This window comes from Python bivittatus, unplaced genomic scaffold, assembly GCF_059951505.1.
Source record: "Python bivittatus isolate LINGU-HERP-01145 unplaced genomic scaffold, Pbiv_v1 ctg000080_np1212, whole genome shotgun sequence".
Taxonomy (NCBI): Eukaryota; Metazoa; Chordata; class Lepidosauria; order Squamata; family Pythonidae; genus Python; species Python bivittatus.
Genome location: NW_028277035.1, coordinates 11,278,065 through 11,299,327, shown reverse-complemented (window position 1 = coordinate 11,299,327; position 21,263 = coordinate 11,278,065). Strand labels below are relative to the sequence as shown.

The 21,263-nt window shown below is 38.8% G+C and overlaps 1 protein-coding gene across 2 annotated transcripts in view; it reads left to right on the top strand.

Moving 5' to 3' along the window:
* DNAH9 (dynein axonemal heavy chain 9) overlaps positions 1-21,263 on the top strand; it is a 212,906-nt gene that overhangs the window by 84,239 nt on the left and 107,404 nt on the right. For both annotated transcript variants that reach the window (XM_088133503.1, XM_088133502.1), the window contains exons 39-43: positions 5,211-5,376; positions 6,453-6,555; positions 7,899-8,138; positions 15,865-16,026; positions 16,478-16,674. In XM_088133503.1, the coding sequence (XP_087989629.1) occupies positions 5,211-5,376; positions 6,453-6,555; positions 7,899-8,138; positions 15,865-16,026; positions 16,478-16,674 (868 nt within the window). The remainder of the gene's footprint in view (positions 1-5,210; positions 5,377-6,452; positions 6,556-7,898; positions 8,139-15,864; positions 16,027-16,477; positions 16,675-21,263) is intronic.

The following is a 21,263-nucleotide window of genomic DNA, read 5'->3' as shown; positions in this document are numbered from 1 at the left end:
ATGCCCCAAACTGTCAAAAGCTGAGAAATCAGATATGTTGCATGGATGCTAAATGCAAAACAAAAAGTATTTTTAATAACCCATAAATATATAATCAGTGTAGTGAAAAGCAAATTATAAATCTTTTTTTAATTGTTTGCCTACGTGATGAAATTTATTGTAAAATACAAGATGCATATATTTGAAAACATTTTATTCTTGCAGGATTGTTTCTAACTAGCAGTGTTTTACTAAAATGTGGCAGAAAATAAAGTCTTCAGTTCTGTCTCCTCTTACTTGGAAGGTCAATGGGACTTCTTACTTCTGAATAAATGTATATAGGATTGTAGTTTAAAAGTCTTTACTATTTTATGTATGTGAAGCAGTACCAAATATATATTTTCAACCTAGATAAGTGCACCAGGTTAATATATATGTATATATATATATAGCAGTGGCTCTATATATTAACCTTTTGGTGCACATATGTTGAAAATAATATATTCTAGTGTGTGTGTGTTGAAACTATATACACTTCTACTGTCATCCATACATTATTATGTACTACATTTTGGGGGCCAGAATTAATATTAAAGCAGCAGTAATGGTGACACTTATGGTAAAATGATGCACCCTTTAGATAACGCATAACAGAAGCAGACCTCTGTCTAAAAAAGCAGCATGCACGCTTGTACTCATAAAAAGTTGAAAGGACTTAGGTATAGAGCGAGTTGCCTTTCAAGTGCACCGAGTGGTTCACCAAGCTTCACTTGGAGCTGCCCTGGTAGGAAATGAGGAGGATGGACCAGACAAGACCATTTTGTAAACACAGGCCAGGTGCCAGTGTAAAAAGAGTATGGCCATCCCAAAGAATGTGCAGGAAGAAGAAACCCAAGACTTAAATCTTAGGACATATGGAGACAGTTAGATTCTCAGATCTTCAGCTTCATCAGGACTGCTTGGTATCTGCAGTAAAGTTACTTGTCTATCCAAGCCTCATCCTCAAATTTCCTAATAAGCTTGTGAGAGTGTTTCTGCCCTGCTAGAGACGGATTTATGGCCATTCCCAGGGAGTGTTCCTGACATGCAGCCATAAACCTCATGGAGAGACATCCAGGGGTTCATTATTGCTACCTTTAGAACTTAGTCCTTCTGAAGCAAAATAAAATAAAATAAAACAAAACAAAACGCTATGTTTTTATAACCATTGATTTATTTAAGCTGGAGAGGGACAAACCTTTATTCAGATAAAATGAATGCTTAACCAAGTTTTGGCAGAGCAGCATTTATCAAGCTGAAATCATGTGTCCCTGGAATGCATCACTATATCTGAAGTGAAATTGAAAGTTGTACAACAGAAGCTTCTTACTAGTAATTGCTCAGCAGACCTATAGCAGTTTGGCACCAGACCCAATGGCTTTCTTCATTTAGTGACTCCTCAATGATTCCGATAAGCCAACATATAGTTCAGCAGCCAAGGATGAGCTATTTGTATATTGGATGAATTATACACTGTCCTGTAAAATCGTTACGTCACTGAAAATTGCAATCATGCTGCCAAAAATGGTTTATTAACTCATTCAAAATTTATTTTTCCTCTCTGCTCTTTAAGTCTTATCCTATCCTTACCCTATGCTGCTTTGATTTTTTGCAGGTGTGCAGAACATTTTTCTAGTTCCACCCAGGGAAATGTACTATATATCCAGCAAACTTGGATATTCAAACCATATTTTAGAATGGCTGCATTTAAGGATGCTGCCTAAGAGTAGAGCTAAATATAATGCAAATTTTAAAGTTATTCCCCAAAACAGCAATTCTACATGAAGAACTCACTTTCTACATTCTTTAAAACTTGCCGGAAAAAAATGTGACCTAATTGTATATTTCCCCATCCATCATGAACAATCGGTAATGTGGATGGAGAATGTTGTGAAAAGGAAAGGAAACAGGTTACAGGGTTGGCATTTTCAGTAGCAAATTAATTATTGGTGTAACATCTAGTTTCTTATTGTGTTCATTGTGCATCTTAATTAATTAGTTACTTTGTATCCTGCCTTGCTTCTAAGAACTCAAAGCGGTATAGATGGCTTTCCCTCCTCCAATTTTTCCTTACCACAATAACCAATTAGTAGTTTTGGCTGAAACAAAGTGACTAGACCAAAGTCACCCAGTGAGTTTTCATGGCCAAGGGTAGACTTGAACCTGTATCTCCCTGGTCCTAGTGTAATGACCTTAACCACTGCACACAGTGTCTTTATGGAGTTTGCACCTGCAAAGAGTTTGTGTGAGGAACTTTCCACATATGAAAAGTGTTTTGATGGGAAGATTTACTCATGGCCTATGCTTGGAGTCACTTCCTGCTTTCCCTCAGTTCTTCAACCATGACAACAGCTGTGTCAGAGTGAGCTGTCTAAAAAGGAAAGCTAAGGACTTATCTTTTTCCTTAGTTTGATTTCATTATTTATTGGTTTCTATCAGTATCTATTATTGATGTTTCTGTTTTTTGGAGAGGGGGTTGTTTAATTTCATGAGGATAGTAAAGATATGCACATGCTCCTAGTTTGGCAGCAAGTTCCCACCACTTGACAGCCACTCTAGTTGTTATTCCTTGAAGAAGGACAGTTTGTGGGTACCTGTGAGGAGAAATTGCTTATGTCTTTCCAAACTCCCTTGGGGGAGCAGCACTGCTAGCAGCAGAACCAGCTATAGCCAGTAACTGTGGAACTGTCTCCGTTTGTTCTATGCTGCCTTCTTTGGGACAACTAACACAGCTGTCATGTCAGTTACAAATCAAAGAATCTAGCAGTAGTCAACTGGGTATTGGCCAAAGAGCCCTGCTCTCCTGCACTGGACTGTTACATATGTCTAGGTGATGAAGAGGGGACAAAGAAGAAAATTTCCTCTAAACACAACTTAAGTCATTCTGAGAAAACAAACCAGCAAACAAACTGATTAGCTGAAATAGCAGCTTAGTCCGAACCTTTGGTATCAGCTACAAACCCTAGAGCTCCATTGATTTCAGCAATTCCCAGTGCCTCTCCTAGCATTGCTGACTCCAAGACAATTGGTGGGATTGGTGACCAAGGAGCTATCTTTGAGGAGATATTATAGATACATATCCTCATAAATACAGTTAACCTCAATGTTCTCAGAACTGCTCATTCTGAACCACTGATAATATCATCGGTCATTTGGTTCTTAGTATTCACTGGGGTTCTCTTCTGTCTTCAGTTAATCTGAGCTCAGTGTGTTCTGCATTTCCTGCTCTGCTTCATGGTCCCGATATTCATTTTGGGATGACAGTAGGGAGAACACAGTTGAATCCTATTTCATGTGCTTCCCTCCTTATTGTAGGAGGAGAGCTATGTTAGTTTGTGGTTGCAAAAAATCAGGAGTCTGGTAGCACTTTTCCCTGACAAACTAATTGTATTCAAATTAGATTAGATGTTTTAATTTTAACCATACAGCTGATTTTTTTCCTCCTTATGTTGACCATCTAAAACCAGCAAATCCTGTGCAGAGCTTTATGGTGAAAGTTTAAGCCCACACATATGACAGGTGGATGATCCAGTTTTCCAAATTGTGCATACCGTGGAAATGGTGCTAAAAGACATACCAGCCCTGCCTGCTCAACAACCTCACTGCCTTCTACCACCAAGCAGTTGGAATCTTTATATATGATTATGAAAAGATGCCAGTTGGTGTTGCATAACAAACACAGAACCATTAGCTACTACAGACCTTAGTGTACTACCTCCAATTTGCTTTCTAGTAATCCCTGTCTATTGAGCCTATGAATTCTCTTGGGTTGAACCTTTCCTATGCACAATTTCATGCTGAGAAGGCTTTTTGAAGCATGACAACATCTGAACCCCAAAGTGTGTTTTCATAATTCCTTGTTGATCAAATTGTTATTTTTTAATATACTTTTTCTTTCTCCAATGCCAACACTGATATGTTTATTACGTATATAATGTGTTTTTTGGGCTTTGACCTTTGGTCTCTATAAAAATGGCATTTTTTTAGATTTTATTTGTAATGGTGCTGGTCTCCTCCCAGTGGTTTTCTAAGTGGGTGGTGAAAGCCATTATATTATCATATGCATTAGCTAAACACCTATTTCCAGCATCAGTATAAGTTCACAATGTCAACATCAGTAGTTCTGTTCCAAGGATGGTTCATTTCAGCCTGTGTATTGTCAAAGGCTTTCACGGCCGGGATACGATGGCTGGTGTGGGTCTTCCGGGCTGTGTGGCCGTGTTCCAGAACACGGCCACACAGCCTGGAAGACCCACACCAGCCATCGTTCATTTCAGCCCTTTGCAGGGTGGCTTTTGGTCTCATCTGTTTATATTTGTGCTAGATTTAATAGTCCCTGTGCTTGAGTAATCTTGTTCTTTTTGGCATAAAAGAAGTGCCCCACCATTGTAAAATGAGCTAGCTTGTTACCAGTATGTGTGATACATAGAAGAACATGTAGTTTACCTGTAGCTATTTCTTTGGTTAGCTGTGCAATATCTGCGCACTCACTTCCCCACTTCTCCTCTGCAGATGCCTTCTTGAGTAAATATATTGCATTCTCATGACTGCTGTATCGAACTCTGGAAATGAGGGGAAAATGAGATGCAGACTTTTAGACATACAACGATAGGGTGACCTTCCTGCTCAAAATCTCTTTAGCTATGAAATGTTCATATAAAGCTTCTGTGCACAACTCCATGCTTGGGATTGTATAGATGACTACTTGAAGACCCAAAATTGCAAGTAGGCAGTCTGTTCTTCTATCTGATTTTTTTTACAGTGCTCACAAGATAGGAAACAACTTGTTTCTTCTATGAGTTAATAAAAAATATGGTTGGATGCCCTACCCTACATCCCTATTAACCTGCTGCTACTGTATTTATTCTTGCCCAAGATTTTAAGCATCATAACTATAGGTCTTTAGATTTGTGGCGCACTTCATGTAGTTCTTATTCACAGTTGCTGTTTATTAACCTGTATTTTATTAACCTATATTTATGTTTTCATGGTCTTGCCTGCTGCTGAAAATCTTCCTTGGTGAGGAATTATATGATGTGACCCAAACATCACTAGGCTTGATATTGGCATGATTTCTCTTTCATTGTATTTCCCTAGGTGCCTTATAGCTCAAGTAGATTAGTAAGCAGTCTGGCAATACTTACATTAAGATTTTTGCTTTCTAAAAATTCTGAGTCTTTGTTTTCTCATAGCTGTTCTTGAGAAGCCACTGGAAAAAAAGGCTGGAAGGAATTATGGTCCCCCTGGAACAAAGAAACTCATCTACTTCATTGATGATATGAATATGCCTGAAGTTGACACCTATGGAACAGTTCAGCCTCATACACTGATCCGGCAACATCTGGACTATGGGCATTGGTAGGTTAGGGATGGATGAATTTGTCTATTTTGACCTGAATCATGGTTTTACACATAACTGTATTTTGTTTCCACATAATCTACATTAAAAAACATTCAAAAGAGTTAGGATGCTAAGCTTGGGATGTATGATTTTGCTTCTGATCTGGATTACTGTTGTATGAGTTTATTCATAGCTCCATTGTGTTTCCTCCCCCTATATATACACACATGATTGAGAATGATGTCACAATCTTTGGGCATGAAAAAAAATCTGAGGAATGCCATAGCTAAGTTGGAGCAGTACATTAATTCAAGAGATGTAGTCAGGCCCTTTGGTATCAGCATTGACAAAGATTGAATTCCTCATACATCCCCATGGTAAGCCTCTTTATTTAGTGCAAAGCTCCCAGTAAAACTTCCTGTTCTTATTCTAACATTGCAGGACTATACAATGTGCAATCCTTTTCACTTTGTTTGGTATATATTGGCTTCTTATAAGTTCTTTTTTCCTCGAGGCAGCCTTGTTACTAGCTTTTCTTTTGAATGGGATGTAAACACTTGTCTTACAGCAGTTCTCTTCAACATCTTGACTGTGGGCATTGGTTCTTAGAGATGTATGTATGAACATCATAAGGAAAGAGATTAGTCCAGTCAAGAGGGCAAGTTTGTGGGCAAATGAAATATACTTTATCTTTTCTAAATTAAGTTTTAGACTGACTTCCATCTAAATTCTGGATGTTTGAACAAATTGTCTTTCTTTGTGCCACCATCTAGTTGCAATAGGACCAATGTGGGGCCAATGGTGATATTAAAAATGGCTTTAGTGCACTGGTCTTATCTAGAGGAATCATGATCATTATGGAGTGCATTGATATAATGGAAACATATGTGAATTCTAACCTCATCCGGCCTCCCTACCCTCAAGTTGTACAGTCTCTGTTGGAATATTAATTGAAAACAGCTGGGATACAGCAGGTGCCCAGTGCTCCTCCAACATGCTGCTTTAGACTTGGCAATGTCTGGCAGGCACACTGCTGTTGTCACTAATAATCTGTGATTAGAATGATGCATTCTTTTTTCTTTTTCTGGCAAAGGTACGACAGGAACAAGCTGTCACTGAAGGAAATCATGAATGTACAATACGTGTCATGCATGAATCCCACTGCAGGCAGCTTTACTATCAACCCACGTTTGCAGGTATTGCTTGCTGATCTAGAACACTACTGGTTTGGTTAATTATCTTCAGGTTTTTTCATGCTTGGTTAGACTGTGTCCAAGCAAAGAGAAGCTACAAGAATGGAATGCTTTATCAATCACAAATAGAAAACCAAAGACTTGAATGTAAAGACTTGAAAGGAATGGGATGGAATAGTTAACAGAAACTAGTGACTGGTTTTCTGGAATGATCGTAGTCTGTGTACAACCAACTCATTATTTTCTATATCCTTTTATACATTAGAAAACCATATCTCTGTGCCTCTGTATTAGGTCAATTGGGATATGATTTTATAAGGCCCAGCATAAGAGTATTTCAGCACCATGGACAGCAGCACATGGGTTTCCCCACCCCCACTCCATGCAATGAATGCAGAGTACAGGTAGTCCTCATTTAATGACCCTAATTGGGACCAACTCTGTTGCTAAGTGAAGTGGTCGTTAAGTGAAACATCACATGACCACCCTCTGCTTAGTGACAGCAGTTCCAGCAGTCTTGGTTGCAGTTGTTAAGTGAATCACCTGCATTTGTTAAATGAGACATCACGTGACCATGACTTGAGACCTCCTGCCAGTTTCCCATTGACTTTGCTTGTCGGAAGCCGGCTGGGAAGTCACAAATGGCGATCATGTGACCCTGAGATGCTACAGCGGTCATAAATGTGTGACGGTTGCCAAATGTCTGAATCATGATTGTGTGACTATGGGGATGCTGTAATGGTTGTAAGTGTGAGGACTGGTCATAAGTCCCCTTTTTTTCAGTGCCGTTGTAACTTCAGTCACTAGTTGTGGCTGGTATATGAAATGAGAAGTTTCTTGTTCAAAGGCTGAGGTGAATTTTTGATAAAGCTACTCTCTTTCATTCTCAGTCATCTGTATTACTAGTCTGCATCATGGGAACAATAATTGTAGAGATTTCTGAGCTCATTCTATAAAGACTTTTAAGCATGATTAAAGTACTATGCAAATGTTTATTTATTTATTTATTTGTTTTGTGGTTATCAGCTGTATTAGAGCTGTATAACTATTACTGAGTAAAGTTTTAATTACCAGGTCAAATTCTCTGCCGTTCCTCAGTTAACTCAGTGTTACCTTGTTTACCTATTATTCTCCTGGTAGGCAACTTGCCTGGTATTTGGCAATGAAGAATGAGTTGTGTATAAGTTTGGCCCTGGATTGTCACACTCTCTGCACCAGTGTCCACTTTGGCTTTTGCTTGTGAAGCATGGTGTGTAAGAACTTTGCCTAAACATATCCCCTTTCTCTTCTACACAATGCCTACTGATTTGTACTGTGTTTTCTTTTTTTATATTATGTTCTTGCAGCGCCACTTCTGTGTGTTTGCCCTCTCATTTCCTGGGGCAGATGCTCTCTCTACCATTTACAGTACCATCCTAACTCAGCACCTAAAATGGGGGAACTTCTCTGCAGCTTTACAGAAGTCATCACAGCAAGTAATACATCTGGCTCTTGCCCTGCACTTGAAAGTAGCAGCCACCTTCCTCCCAACAGCTATTAAATTTCACTACAATTTCAATCTAAGGGATTTCTCCAACGTGTTCCAAGTAGGTTGCTTTCTCTTTGGGGAACCATTTATTGTGGCTGTGTATCTGATTAAGAAGGCTAGATTTTGCAATTAAGTCAAATGATGTTGGCGGTGTACAACCATGTCCTCTCCAAGTGTCATCTTGCAGTTTGGCAAAATAAAAGTAAAAATGGCAGAAGGCAAGAATAAGAAACCTGTTAATAAGGTCAGTTCCTTTCTCTGTTGTGTGTGTGCTGGTGCTGTTCATTTTGGTCTGTGAGGAGGAGAGCAGACCTGCCAATTCATTTTACACATTGCATTAAGAATTTCAAAGATTTGAATCATATTATTCTTAATATGATTTGATTATTGTTACTTGATTAGTTTGATGTGTAATTCTGGCTATTGTGGTTTGTAAAAAGCCATCATTTATGGCTTTCATATCCACACATCTAGTTCTTCTGTTGTATTTCTAATAGGTATTAATTCAATATGATGTCAGCAAGAGAGTGGGTAGTGAGATCCTGTTCAGACTGCCTAGCATTAGAAAAGACGTATGATGATCAAACAGAAACTTATCTACCTCAGTTTTGAGAATAGGCTCTAGATAGCAATTGACTGGAGCAATTGACTGTAGATTATCAAGGGGATTTGAAAGATGTATTGTTATTGATATCCATAAAATAACAGGAAATTTCAAATCTTGTGGAAATAAAAAATGGGGATAAAATGAATCTTTTGCATTGTAATATACTTGCTATAGTTTCATTTTAAACCCTTATTGCAAAACCATATACAGGACCTTTTAATAGTAGAGTTCACCTCTTTCTTTAGATGAAATAAGAAATTTAGCTTCTGTTGAAATTGATTTTTATCACAAAATTGGGTTGAACCTCTGTTGAACCTCTGTTCGAGCCTCTGTTCTATATTTATTGGGCGTTTGTTGTAATGTTGAGGATAAGTCTGGCCCCTAATTATTGCCATCTTTGATCTGTTTTATAGTAATGGGTTAGTTTTTAACCTGTATGCCACCCAGAATCACTGTGAGTTAGGTGGTTTTATACATGTGGTCTATAAATGAATGAATGAATGAATGAGAAAATAAATATTGCTATGATATATTCACATTGTAATATTATTGATTCATGAAATAAATTCAGGCTATTTTCAGTGGTTTCATGGTGCTGTGAAATACATATTCCTTCTCTTTTTTATATAATAGTAATTATTTATTTTAAAAACTTCTACACTTCTTAGCTCTTTCCAAATTAAAAAATCAGTGGAGTCATCTTCTTCACCCCATTTAATAATGTGATTTATGACTGCCTAAATGGCAGCTTCTTTTAATACACTATGGATGACCTATTTTAAAATGTGCACCAGGTAGCTTACTGAGGAATATTATTGATCATGATTATTGTTGCATATCGACTACCTTGTTTCCAATTAAAATAGAATGTGTGAAAAGCGGCCATAGACAGAAAAGCTAAAAATAATTTCTTGGGAATTTAATTTATTCAGGAAGTAGTTTAATTTAGTTTAGCAATTTTATTTATTGTCAAAGACCAAAATTGTTATATGACACAAATATACATATGTAAATATTTATAATATAATATAACATATATAAATATGTACTCTAAGACAGACAATAAACTAGTTAACAAATATAACAATACTAATGAATTACAGCCGTTTGATTTAACAGTTCCAGCATTAACCCCACATAATCCTTAGAGAAATTGTGACTGAGAAGAACTTAGCAACCTTTTTAGATATTTCAAGAGAGCAGTCTGCTAACAGAAAATACATTTTCCCCATCTGGCCAGTCTGCTTGGCCAGCTAATGAAGAATGCTAATGGAGAAAGCCAAGTTTGGTAGTTGGAACAATGCACAAGAACATACAGAACTGACTCTATTGATCCTTAGAAACGGGCAAGAGGTGATCTTGCTGAGCAATGTTACTACCATTTCCTCTTCAGAACCATAGCTAATATAACGCTGAATCTAGCCTGTGAGAAAGCTCAGTTAAACAGCCTCTCCACAGCCCACCTGTACAACAGTAGGAACAATCTCTTTGTAGATTGGAATCAAACACATGTTTTTTTATCTTCAAAGACACTTTCTCATAACCTTGTTGAAGCAGATACTGAGCTAAAAAGCCACAGAAATTTAAAGCTGTATCCACACTTTTCTTCCAAGAAGAAGAGAATTTATCCATATGAATTAAGGGAGAGTTTTTCATGCAATTTCTTTTTAACCAATATTGTAACAGCAAGATTGCACATGCATCCTTATAGAAGGAAGACCAGTTTCCAGGTGCAAAAGTGCCTTTGGAACATAGCGAAGGACTTGAAGTACTGCTATTAAAATATACTCTGGATTACTTTTAATGGTCTCAAGTTCTTATACAGACAAAACTGCATTCTTTGCTTTAAAGAGTTTTACTACTGCAGTGACACATTTACTGCCTCTGGGGCTGGCACATTGAGCTACTGCATTGGACTTTTTTTGTGCGTACATGCTAATGTTTTTTATTTTGATTATTTCATATTAAGGAAGATAACTCCTGAGTATTTAAAATTTTTCACTTGCTCACTGTTCAGTGATGCTAAAGAATATCTTCCAATGATGTATGCAGCTGCCGTGCCTGTTGGTAAAATTGGAAAAATTAACAATGTTAATTTTGGCATAATTGATATCTAATTTTTCTTTGCTGCAGAATGTTGCTAAGGCTTACAAACTCCAATTTAGGGTGACCTGGAATAAAGATAAAATAACTGCATCATCAGCATAGGAAAGGATAAATGTAGGCTTATTCACCAGCATTGGAGGATGGAATTCATGTTTGATCAAATGTGTGTGACAGAATTAATATAAAAAAGAATGAGGACAAGTATACAACCCTGCCTGTCTCATTTCTGGACAGGTATCCAATCAGATAATGCTATTTGGAGAGGTATACTTGACTTGCATATAATTATTTTCAAGGAGTATAATTAGTCCTAATAATCTGTAGTTTATCTAGAAGATCTGACATACAGTAGTCCATACATTCCCTTAGTATAGAATCAGATCAATAAAGGTGACATAAAGAGAATCTTGAAGTTAGTTAGAACATCTGCTAGGTGTTGTAAAACTACAGACTGGTCAAGTCTTGACTGTCAGTTTCTAAATCTGGCATGTTCTACAGTGAGCACATTCATTTGAGTCATTCAGTTCACAAATTTCCCATGTAAGCGCTTGGCATAAAATTTACAAATATACTTAAAACAGTAATTAGGTGACAATTGACCAGATCATTCTTGGCCTCTATTGTAGGTTCAGAGATGGCAACAGGTCCAGACATGTTGTGTTTGTTTAAAAATTGCTTTTATTCTTACACGTACAAACAAAATTACAAGAGTGAGCAGAACATCTCAGTGCATTACAAAACAGAGCACTTTCTAAAGTTATAGTTGTCTGCGAGTCCTTTAATTCGAAGTGCTTTTCTATTTCTTAAGTTCTTAAACTTCACTTATGCTACTTCCTTAACTTTGTTGTCCCTCTCTTATCTTTATTCTCAGTGTTTTATTCTTATTCCTCAGCTTTTCTCTGTAACCTATTTTGTTTTGATTATTTAGATTTGTATCTGTTTCTGATCTTTACATTCTTCTGTGACTTATTCTTTTCTCTCTATGTGACTGCTGCCTCTTGATCCTCTAATGCATTTGTTTGATTCATTTCCATTCACTCCCTTCTTCTCTCCTTACATTCCTCGGGGTTTCCTTTTTCCTTTGGTGCTTTGCCTGTTGTATTTCCCCTTTTTCACTCTACTAGACTCCAGGGCTCCTCCTTTCACTGTTAATTCTTAGATAGCTACTTATAATTTGTTGGTAGATCTGCAGCAGTTTCCCTTTACCCTCCACATTTCAAATGGATCTTCTCAGTTGGGCAGCTTTAGGGAGACTAATAAATTGGGTTGAAGCTTTCTCTGATTCAGTAGACCATCTCATCTAGAGGGAATGTGGCCAAAGTGGCACCATTTCTGCATTTATACTCTGGCCTACAAGTCTAAACTGGTTTTGCAGTAAGTTGAGAATGGTTGCTGTCTGGGCAGAAATCAGTCATAAAGTCTACAGTGCTGATTAATAATTGTGAAAATATTATCATGCAGTTGATAGTATTGGCAGCTCTACTACTCCAAAAAGTTTCCCTTTGGTTTCACCCACAACTGATCCATTTAAAATAAGATAGTTTTCCTCTCTCTAACATGGGAGCACAGGGCTTGACATTAGTTCCTTCAACCCTACAGTTTTATTTCTTTTAACTGTGTTATCATAGCTATTCCCTCTTCAAAGGTATGTTCTTTTATCTTTGTCAGTTTTGATAGAGTGGATGTATTATTATATCTGCTACACTCCTGTTGTGTACTGCTGAGCCATTTCAGCTTAAAAATCAGAAATGGGGAAAATGAAGAAAAAAATCAAGAACAGGTTTGAAACACACAAGTCATAGGAAAGCACTTAAACAGCTTAAAATAGAGGATCTGCTGTCACTAAATGGAGGCTTAACTGTAAGCGATGATATATTTCCACTAAGTGATCAATTTGAACTACTGAACAAAGAGAGTAGGAGAGGATAGGTAATAATACTCCCCCAATTTCTGATTAAAGACTCCACTTCAAAGGAAATTCAAACTGGGGCAAGCCTCAGAAATAATGATAACTCAAACAATGTTAAGTTTGAATTTCCACCTGGATTTCTTGGCAAAACAATGTATATTACCTGTAGAGACTGTGTCTTAATTTTTTAAAAAAGTTATTGGACATTGATGAGAAGCTGGACAAGATTCACCATTCTCTGAATAGACTTTGGATGGCCAGATTGGTAAGAAGAATGAAGTAACTTCTAGAACAGATTTTAAAGTTCAGATTGACAAAAGAATTAATGTGTGTTTGATTGCTAAGACAGGAATCACATAGCTTCTCCATAACAGGACTTCCCCTGTGATATGTTGCGAAGGCTGGAGAATCTAAAACAAGCATACAGTGAATTACCATCAGAAGTTAGTTCTCTTAAATTGTACTAGATCCTAATGTATCATCAGGAACAAATGGAAATGAGCACTTACACCATTTAAGCTATAAAATGCTGATTGATTTGATTCCATATGATTTTGTTGGGACAGATTACCCTGGGTCTTTTATCTATCTTCCCCAAGATTCACTTCTATCCCCACAATTATGATAGGTGTGTGAAGAACTTAGCTTCAAGCAGTCAAGGATGGGAAGCACTGATACTAGTGAAACTGGTAGGAGGCCCTAACAGCTGCCAGAATTTGCATAGTCCACAAATATCAGAGCAGGAAATCAGAAGACATGGTGTCTAATGTAAAGTCCTTAATCAGAATTTCAGGAACAAAGAATAGCAATTCGGTGTCTTCATGCCTAAAAGAGGTATTGGGGCTGCTTTCTTCATTTCAAGAGAGGGCAGCTACTTAATAGGATCAACTGAATGGCTGAGGTCTCTAGAGGTATATTCTGAAATTTCCTGGACTGTAGCAGGCTGGTGCTCTAGGAAGGGTAACCCATCTTTCATCTTATTATTAAAATATTTGACAATATTTGTTTAGATGGTACCTGGGAATGAATGATCTTTGAGTTTAATACTTATAATTCATTTATATTGCTGGGTGTATCGGCAAAAGGAGATGTTTACACTTTATTTTCAACCAGTTATACCGAAGTATCTCCTTACCCATTATGTATGGTTCCTTAATATTAGCTATTAACCTGGATTTAGGATGACATTATTTACTGTTAATTAATGTCTTCTATCCATCCTATAAATATATCCCAGTTGGGATATATTTGAGGAGTATCTTCTGGGCTTGATGTTAAGATATTGAGAATCTGAGCTAATTCTGGTGGTTGGTTTTAGCAGACTCTGTATGCCCATTATAATCATTTGTATCTTCTGATTGACAGATCATTCCACTGTATCAATTAAATGATAAGGGACCCAGTTATGGAGGATAAAGGCTAGCCCCACTCTCTCTTATTCAGAATGTAATGAGTCCCAGATTTCCAGAGCTGTTGGTCTGTTTCAATGACTGAACTTTGGATCATAAGATATAAAGAAGTGTGCCATATAAAGAAGTGTGCCATATAAAGAAGTGTGCCATATAAAGAAGTGTGCCATTACCAGAGTGCCATTACTCATAATTGGAGGGCTTTCCCTTATTGCTGAGCAGCCATAAATTATTCTAACATGGCTTGGGTTAGGGAGGTTGGGATATAAACTGAAGCTGTGGCCTCATTGCTTCAGTTCTTTTAGAAACTGTAGTACTGGATTTGCCTGTTCTCTTGAACAAGACAGCTTTACTCATATCACACACACTTCCCTTGGATTTATACGATGGGGTTGTGCATTGTAGATTTCATATGGTTAGTTGCTATAGAATAAAATCCCAAAGTGTGTTCTTTGTGCTTCATCTCCAAAGAGGATTAATAATTCCAAATGTTCCCACTTAAAAAGTACCCTAATAACATGTCTTTAAACTTGGCTAATTCATTTAAATGCTTTTTGTTGAAGAAATGCTTGCTCGTTTACAGTCAAACTTTCAGCCTTTAGAATGTTTGAATTAGGATTAAGAAATAACATGTTTTAAATACATGTCATTAAACCAATAAGTATGGTTAATAGATATAGTTAAAATGTATTTCCTTTTAAAGGAGACACCTATTTGTACATTCTAAAGGGCACATTGTAAACTTGCCATAATTACCTGGTAACAATTAATACGAGCTCTAAGCAGCATCCGCCTTGTTAAACTTTCTTTTTTTAAGTTATCACCACTTAGTCTAATATGTCAGTTCTTTTTCTTCCTACAAAAGAACAGGAAACTTTAGTAACGTGGTTAACTTATAACTTAGGGAGAGATTGAATCTGAGGCAATAATGTAGCCTCTGTCTTTGCAGTCTGTAGTTTCAGTCAAGACAGGACAAAGAGTTTACTGAACTACGTAATCTACTATTAAACCATTTGGGGAATCCTTGCTTAATTATTACTGGATAATTTCATTTCAATCAGAAATGTGCATATATATTAGGGCTGCAGTCTTTGTTGGAACTGAACTTACTAGAATAAGATCCTTCTTTTCTTTCCAAACATTTAAGGAGTTTTTTTTTAAGGCTATTCTCCTTCTTGTACAAACATAATTAACCATTATGATTTTGGTTTTATTTGCAGTTTGTTTCTGAGTCTTAGCTGAAATGTAAAATCAGCCACTCTGGAGCAATTTCCCCCCTAAATCTGAGAAAAGAATAAACATTTAAAATCGCTTCACATTGACTTGCTACCTCTCAATGCAACCCTTATTTATGTTAAGTCACTTTTGTTTTATTATCTATTTTAACATGATGAAATTTCATTGTACATTTTCAATATGGAGTGGCAGTTCTCCTTGTGTCATTGAGTTTAGAGCTGGGATGAATAATTAGGTAAGAAAGTGAAGGTTAGGAACTTGCATGTTACTTTTGTCACATATCCACATTTTGTACATGTACTGATGCCTTATTTATTTGCTTGCTTGGGATTGAGCTATCATGTACAGAGACAGCTTAAAATGGATGAATGCCAGTTCAGTGTATGTCACAGAAATCAAGAGTGGTGTGGCAGGCTGGAAGTGACACTGCTGGAACAGCCATATGGATCTGTTGTGGTTGCATGGCTAGTCCACCCAGACAGCAGATTGTGTCATCATCTGCATTTCCTTTCCTCAGGGTATTTTGTTTTCAACTCCTGAATGTTTGAAGACTCCTCAGGATTTAGTAAAGCTATACTTACATGAATCCAGTCGTGTTTACCGAGACAAGATGGTCGATGACAAGGATTTGGTCGATTTTGATAAAATGCAAGCAGAGACAGTGAAGAAGTTCTATGATGTAAGTAAAGTAAATCTGGTTCAGCCACTTACCAAAAACAAAGTGAGTAATATGTGCATTGCAAAGAATCAAAGCCTCATGTACTACAGAGTTATATATTATATGGTTCCTCCCCATCATAAAGAAGAAAAATTGCACAATTTAGAAACCATTTGGAGTGTTATGGGGTGCCCTGCTTCTCTGCCATAGGAACTGAAACTTTGGGATGAGATAACTCTTTGAAACATGAGCGTGCATATCCTGGGGTTGACAAGCAATCATTACACAGCAATGCAAAAGAGAAGTATATGTTCTGTATTGTCTGCAGGAAGGTGGGAAGATCCTGGGTATTACACTGTATCCATCCTTCTCCCCAGAGTCTAGAGACTACAGGGGCTGATGGTTGATAACATTTTTGTTTGCTGCATCTCTGCTGCACTGGAACACTGTGTTTTACTCTTCCTCTTCTCAGGACATAGAGGAGACTTTGGAACAGACCAAGAAGATGAATATGTACTGCCATTTTGCAAAAGGGATAGGGGAACCCAAGTACATGCCTGTCCAGAATTGGGAATCATTGAGCCAGATTCTTGTGGAAGCCTTGGAGAACCACAATGAGGTCAATGCTGCCATGAACCTGGTGCTGTTTGAAGATGCCATGTGCCATGTGTAAGGGGAGTTTTGACTTTCAGACGCTTGTGAATTTCCTTAGATAGGTACTGGGTGGTATCCACAGAGGTAGGAACAATGGGTGACCTACAAAGACCTGAATTCTCTGTTTGCACAAAGGATCTTAACATACTTTTCTCAGTCTTTCGGCTATATAAAAGGAAGGGTCCATGTTTCACCGGAATATTAATACTCTTTAATAGATTGTTGTCCTTCTAAACGAGGGGATGGTGGGATCTATGCTTGCAAGAGTACATGAGGGCCAATAAAAAACTGATTATTTTATGTAGTTATATTACTTGTCAGCCCCTATCCCAGGATTTAAGGACAATGCATTCAAGAAAACTAATCACATATGAAAAAATGTACCTGTCTATATTCTCCGATATGTTAATTTCCAAAATGCAATGGTTGTGTTTCAGTCTTAAGTGGGTTTTATCCAAGAAACAAATAATCTAAGATTGTCTTGAGCGCGTGTACTTTAGAACAGTTTACTACCCTCAGCTTATCCTCCCAGCTGGTACAAAATGATACTTCTTCCATTAGAAACAAGCGCAAAGGGCAGGCTAACTGTTTCTGCAACTCCAGGCAGCAAATTCAATCACTCTCACAAAAGCAAACAATACGCACAGCCCTTAGTCCTTGCTGCTTATATTTTCTGTTGGAAGTGAAGCATCCTTTCACTTCCTACGCCAGAGGGCCTTGCAGTTTAATACAATCGCAGTGCTGTGCGTGCTCCAGGGCTTTTATTCCGTTTGGTTCCTAGCAAACATTTCATCTTCAGCGGCTCAGTGTCAGCCAGGCTGTATTAGGACCTGGTGTTCAGGGTTCAGGAGCAGGTGCCCACAGTGAATTTGCATGCTAGGCTTCTAAAATAAATTCTTCTTTCAGAGGCTCTCTGCCTGTTGCTCAGGCACCCCGTTTGCTCTAGACTGTTTAATCCTACCCTTGTTCTCCCTTGAGCAGAAAAGACTGAGAACCAATGTGCATATCCCTTTAGAGGGCTTAACTTTCAATCTGCACAAAAGAAGGTTTGGATTTTTCATCTGCCTAAATTAATGTTCTCATCTGGCAGGGATCTATCTGTCTTTCTGTATGTCTGTCATCTATCCATATCTCTCTGTCTCATATAAGGCTGTCCATTTATCCAGCAAAACTCCAGATGGCAAAGGAAAAGTGAAAAACATCAATAATTGTAAAACAAACAAATCCAGGTCAAGGCCTTCTCATTAAAAATCTTGAAGGACCCCACACCACACATCCCTACCAGAGCACCAGAAATGTATAGCCTAGCCCTGATGCCGGTCTTCATAGCTTTCCAAAATGCCAATAAAGTTGGGGCTGTCTGTATCTCTGGGGGGAGGCTGCTCCATAGGGTAGGTGCCATGACAGAGAAGACACTTCTTAGCACCCACCAGGCAAGTAATGTGGCCCCATGTTATGCAAGGATGACAATCAGCACCTTGAATCGCACTCAGAGGCCTGTTGGGAGCTAGTGTAGCTCTCATAGCAGTGACGTTATGTGGGTATCCTCTTGTGTGCTCAACACGGCATGTGCTGCTGCATCCTGGATCAGCTGAAGGTCCTGAATGCTTTTCAAGGCAGTTTCATGCAGATCTCATTGCAATAGTCCAATCAGGAGGTGACTATGGCACGAGTAACTGTGAGCAGTGCCTCCCAATCTAGGGATGGCTCAGCTGGTGCCCAAGATGTATTTGTGCAAAGGCTTTTCTGGCCACAGCTGCCACCTGCTACAGTGTATGCCTCACTGAGAGTTAATATGGAAAATCATCAGATATGGGGAGCCCCAAAACCCACAGTTGCTCAGGCTTGTCAGGGGTGGGCTGAAGCCTGTTCCTCCCCATACAGATCCACCCAGCCTCCAGGTACTGGGAAAGCACTTTGGCAGCATCACTTGGATGGCTCAGGGCAGAGAAGTACAACGGAGTGTCATCGGCATACTGATGAAACTCAATCCCATGCCAAGGGATAACCTTATCTGGTAGTTTCATTTAGATATTAAATAGGAGTGGGGAGAAAGTTGAATCTTGTGGCATCACACATAGCAGAGGCCTAGGGCTGGACCTCCCTCCCCCCTATCAACACCAACTGGAAGTGGCATGGAGGAAGGAGGAAAACCACTGAAGAACAGTGCCACCCACTCCCAGCTCCCTCAGCTGGTTCTGAAGTGATAACTGATGGTATCAAAAGCTGCTCATAGATCAAGAAGGGGCAGAATGGGTACACTACTCCATCCCAAGCCTACCAGAGGTCATCCACAAGTATGATCAATGCCATCTCAGTGCTACATCCGGGCCTGAACCCCAACTGCAATGGGTTCAGGTAATCTGCTTCCTCCAGAGCCCTTTGAAGCTGCTGGTTATCCCTTTCTCAACAACCTTCCCTAAAAAGGGAAGGTTGGAGACTGGATGAAAATTGTCCAGAACAGCTGGCTCTAGTGATGTCCTCTCAAGGAGAGGGCTGACCATCATCTTCTTCTAGCCAGGCAGAACCACCCACTCCTGTAACAAATCCTTTTCCATCATTTGAATTTGGCTACATGTCACCCTAACTAGCCAGAAGGGACATAGTTCAAACACATAGAAAGTAGAACTCAACATTCAAAGGACCCTGTCCACTTCCTCAGACTGCACCACTCAGACAGTGCTGTAGGTGTCTCTTGTGCTATTTCATTTCCTGAAGCAGCTCTGAAAACCAAGGGGGCCTCTAGGATCTGTGCTCACAGAATCCATACAAGTTCAATCCAATCCAAGGCTGTCATCACTTGCTCATTCCAAGCAGCAACCAAGACCTCAGCCGAACCATGCACCAGAGCTTTAGGAGCTACCCCAAGCTCCCACTGGAACCCCACTGGGTCCATCAATCCCCTGGGGTAGATCAAGTCAATAGGTCCCTCTGCCCTGCTGTGGGGAACAGCTTCAGAGAACTCCAAGGCTAATGGAGTGATCTGTCCATCTTCCAAGTGAAGGCAGTTGAAATTCCCAGCAGCATAAACCTAGGGAATTCTACCACCAACATGGCTATGGGGTTAAGCAATTCAGGCAAGGAAGCTACTGCAGAGCAGGGAGGTTGGTACACAAGCAGCAGTCCCATCTGATCCCTTCAGCCAACTTCACAAATAAAGTTTTGCATTCAGCTACCTGCAGGGTAGCACCCCGGAAACCCCCAGAGTTTCCCAGATGAAATGGCCACACCCTCATACCTGTCCCAGAGTCTTGGCTGATGCCACACCCAAAACCCATCTGGGCACATTTCAGAGAGGGTGACACCTCTCCACACACATCCAACCAGATCTCAGTAATCCATGCCAGGTCAGCTCTCATTCACAATTATATTGTGGATGAGGGGTCTTATCATAGACCTGGCATTCAGACAGACCCGAGGGACACTGAAGCTCCGATGACCTTAAGGCTGAGCACAAGAGGCTGGAACTTGGCATTGGTACTAAACACTGAGGCCACCTTCCCTAAGAACAGCCTGCCCCCTGTGATATTGGTCTGATCTTTTCACTACTAGCAAAGTTATTGGAGCACAGATACTAGAAAGATTACGTTTTCACATTCTGTACTTCATGCCAATAGTTACTTCTGTTGATGGTGAATGAAAAGGTAGACTTCCTCAAGCTTGACTCCTAGTGCTATGTGGCCACATTCAGGCAACAATATGGTTAGCTGTTTCCTTCTTCTTGATGTTTTTGTCAACTTCCTTGCCTGAGATGTTATGGACATCTCCCATCCAAGGACTAATCACTCTGCCTTTGCCTAGCTTTTTCAAGAGAGATCAGCTAGGTTCTGTCCCTCACTGTGGCCTACAGTGAGTGGCAGAAGCAAACCACAGATCCATTTAATACAAGCAAGGCAAAATTGTACCTGGATTGAAAAGCAATGGCACAAAAGCAGTCGTAACAATTTGGCCTCTGCTCATAGTCTGGAAAATCAACTGTAAGCATGCCTTTCCATTTAAAATGTGCACAATGATCTTTTTATAGGTTCTACATTAGGAAAGATTATTTATTTAAACAGTGAGGGTATTTTGGCTGGCAGCTTCATACTCCAGCGTTCTTTGCCTAAGGAGACATATCAAAATCTATCCTTGTAACATTTTCAAAATACATAAAATATTTCTTATTCGTCTTTTTAAAACATGCTTATTTCATATGAGACTTAAAAAAAAAAAAATCCTAAATTTCTGTATCTTCCTGATTTTATTTCTACCTCATTGACAGCATTAGCTTATTTATAATATTTGGGTTTAGTGCTTGTGTGTGAGCTTTGTTTTTAATGCTGGTTTATGCTGATCTGAAAGCTTCAGGTCATTAAAAAACAAAACAAGACCTTCAAACTTGATATGGTATGAATTGAATGTTAGACCCAGAAGAAAAAATAGAGTGCTTAGTCCTTGAATCTCTGGCTCAGAAGTTGATATCCATCTTTGCCAATCACTAAAAGATTGCCCTGCATGCCCTCATTTTAAATAATTGCTGGATTTTGTCAGAATTGCTTAAGAACAATTTTTTGGTATGCAGGTAGTCAGATATTAGTGATATTATGTATCACAAGAATGACAGG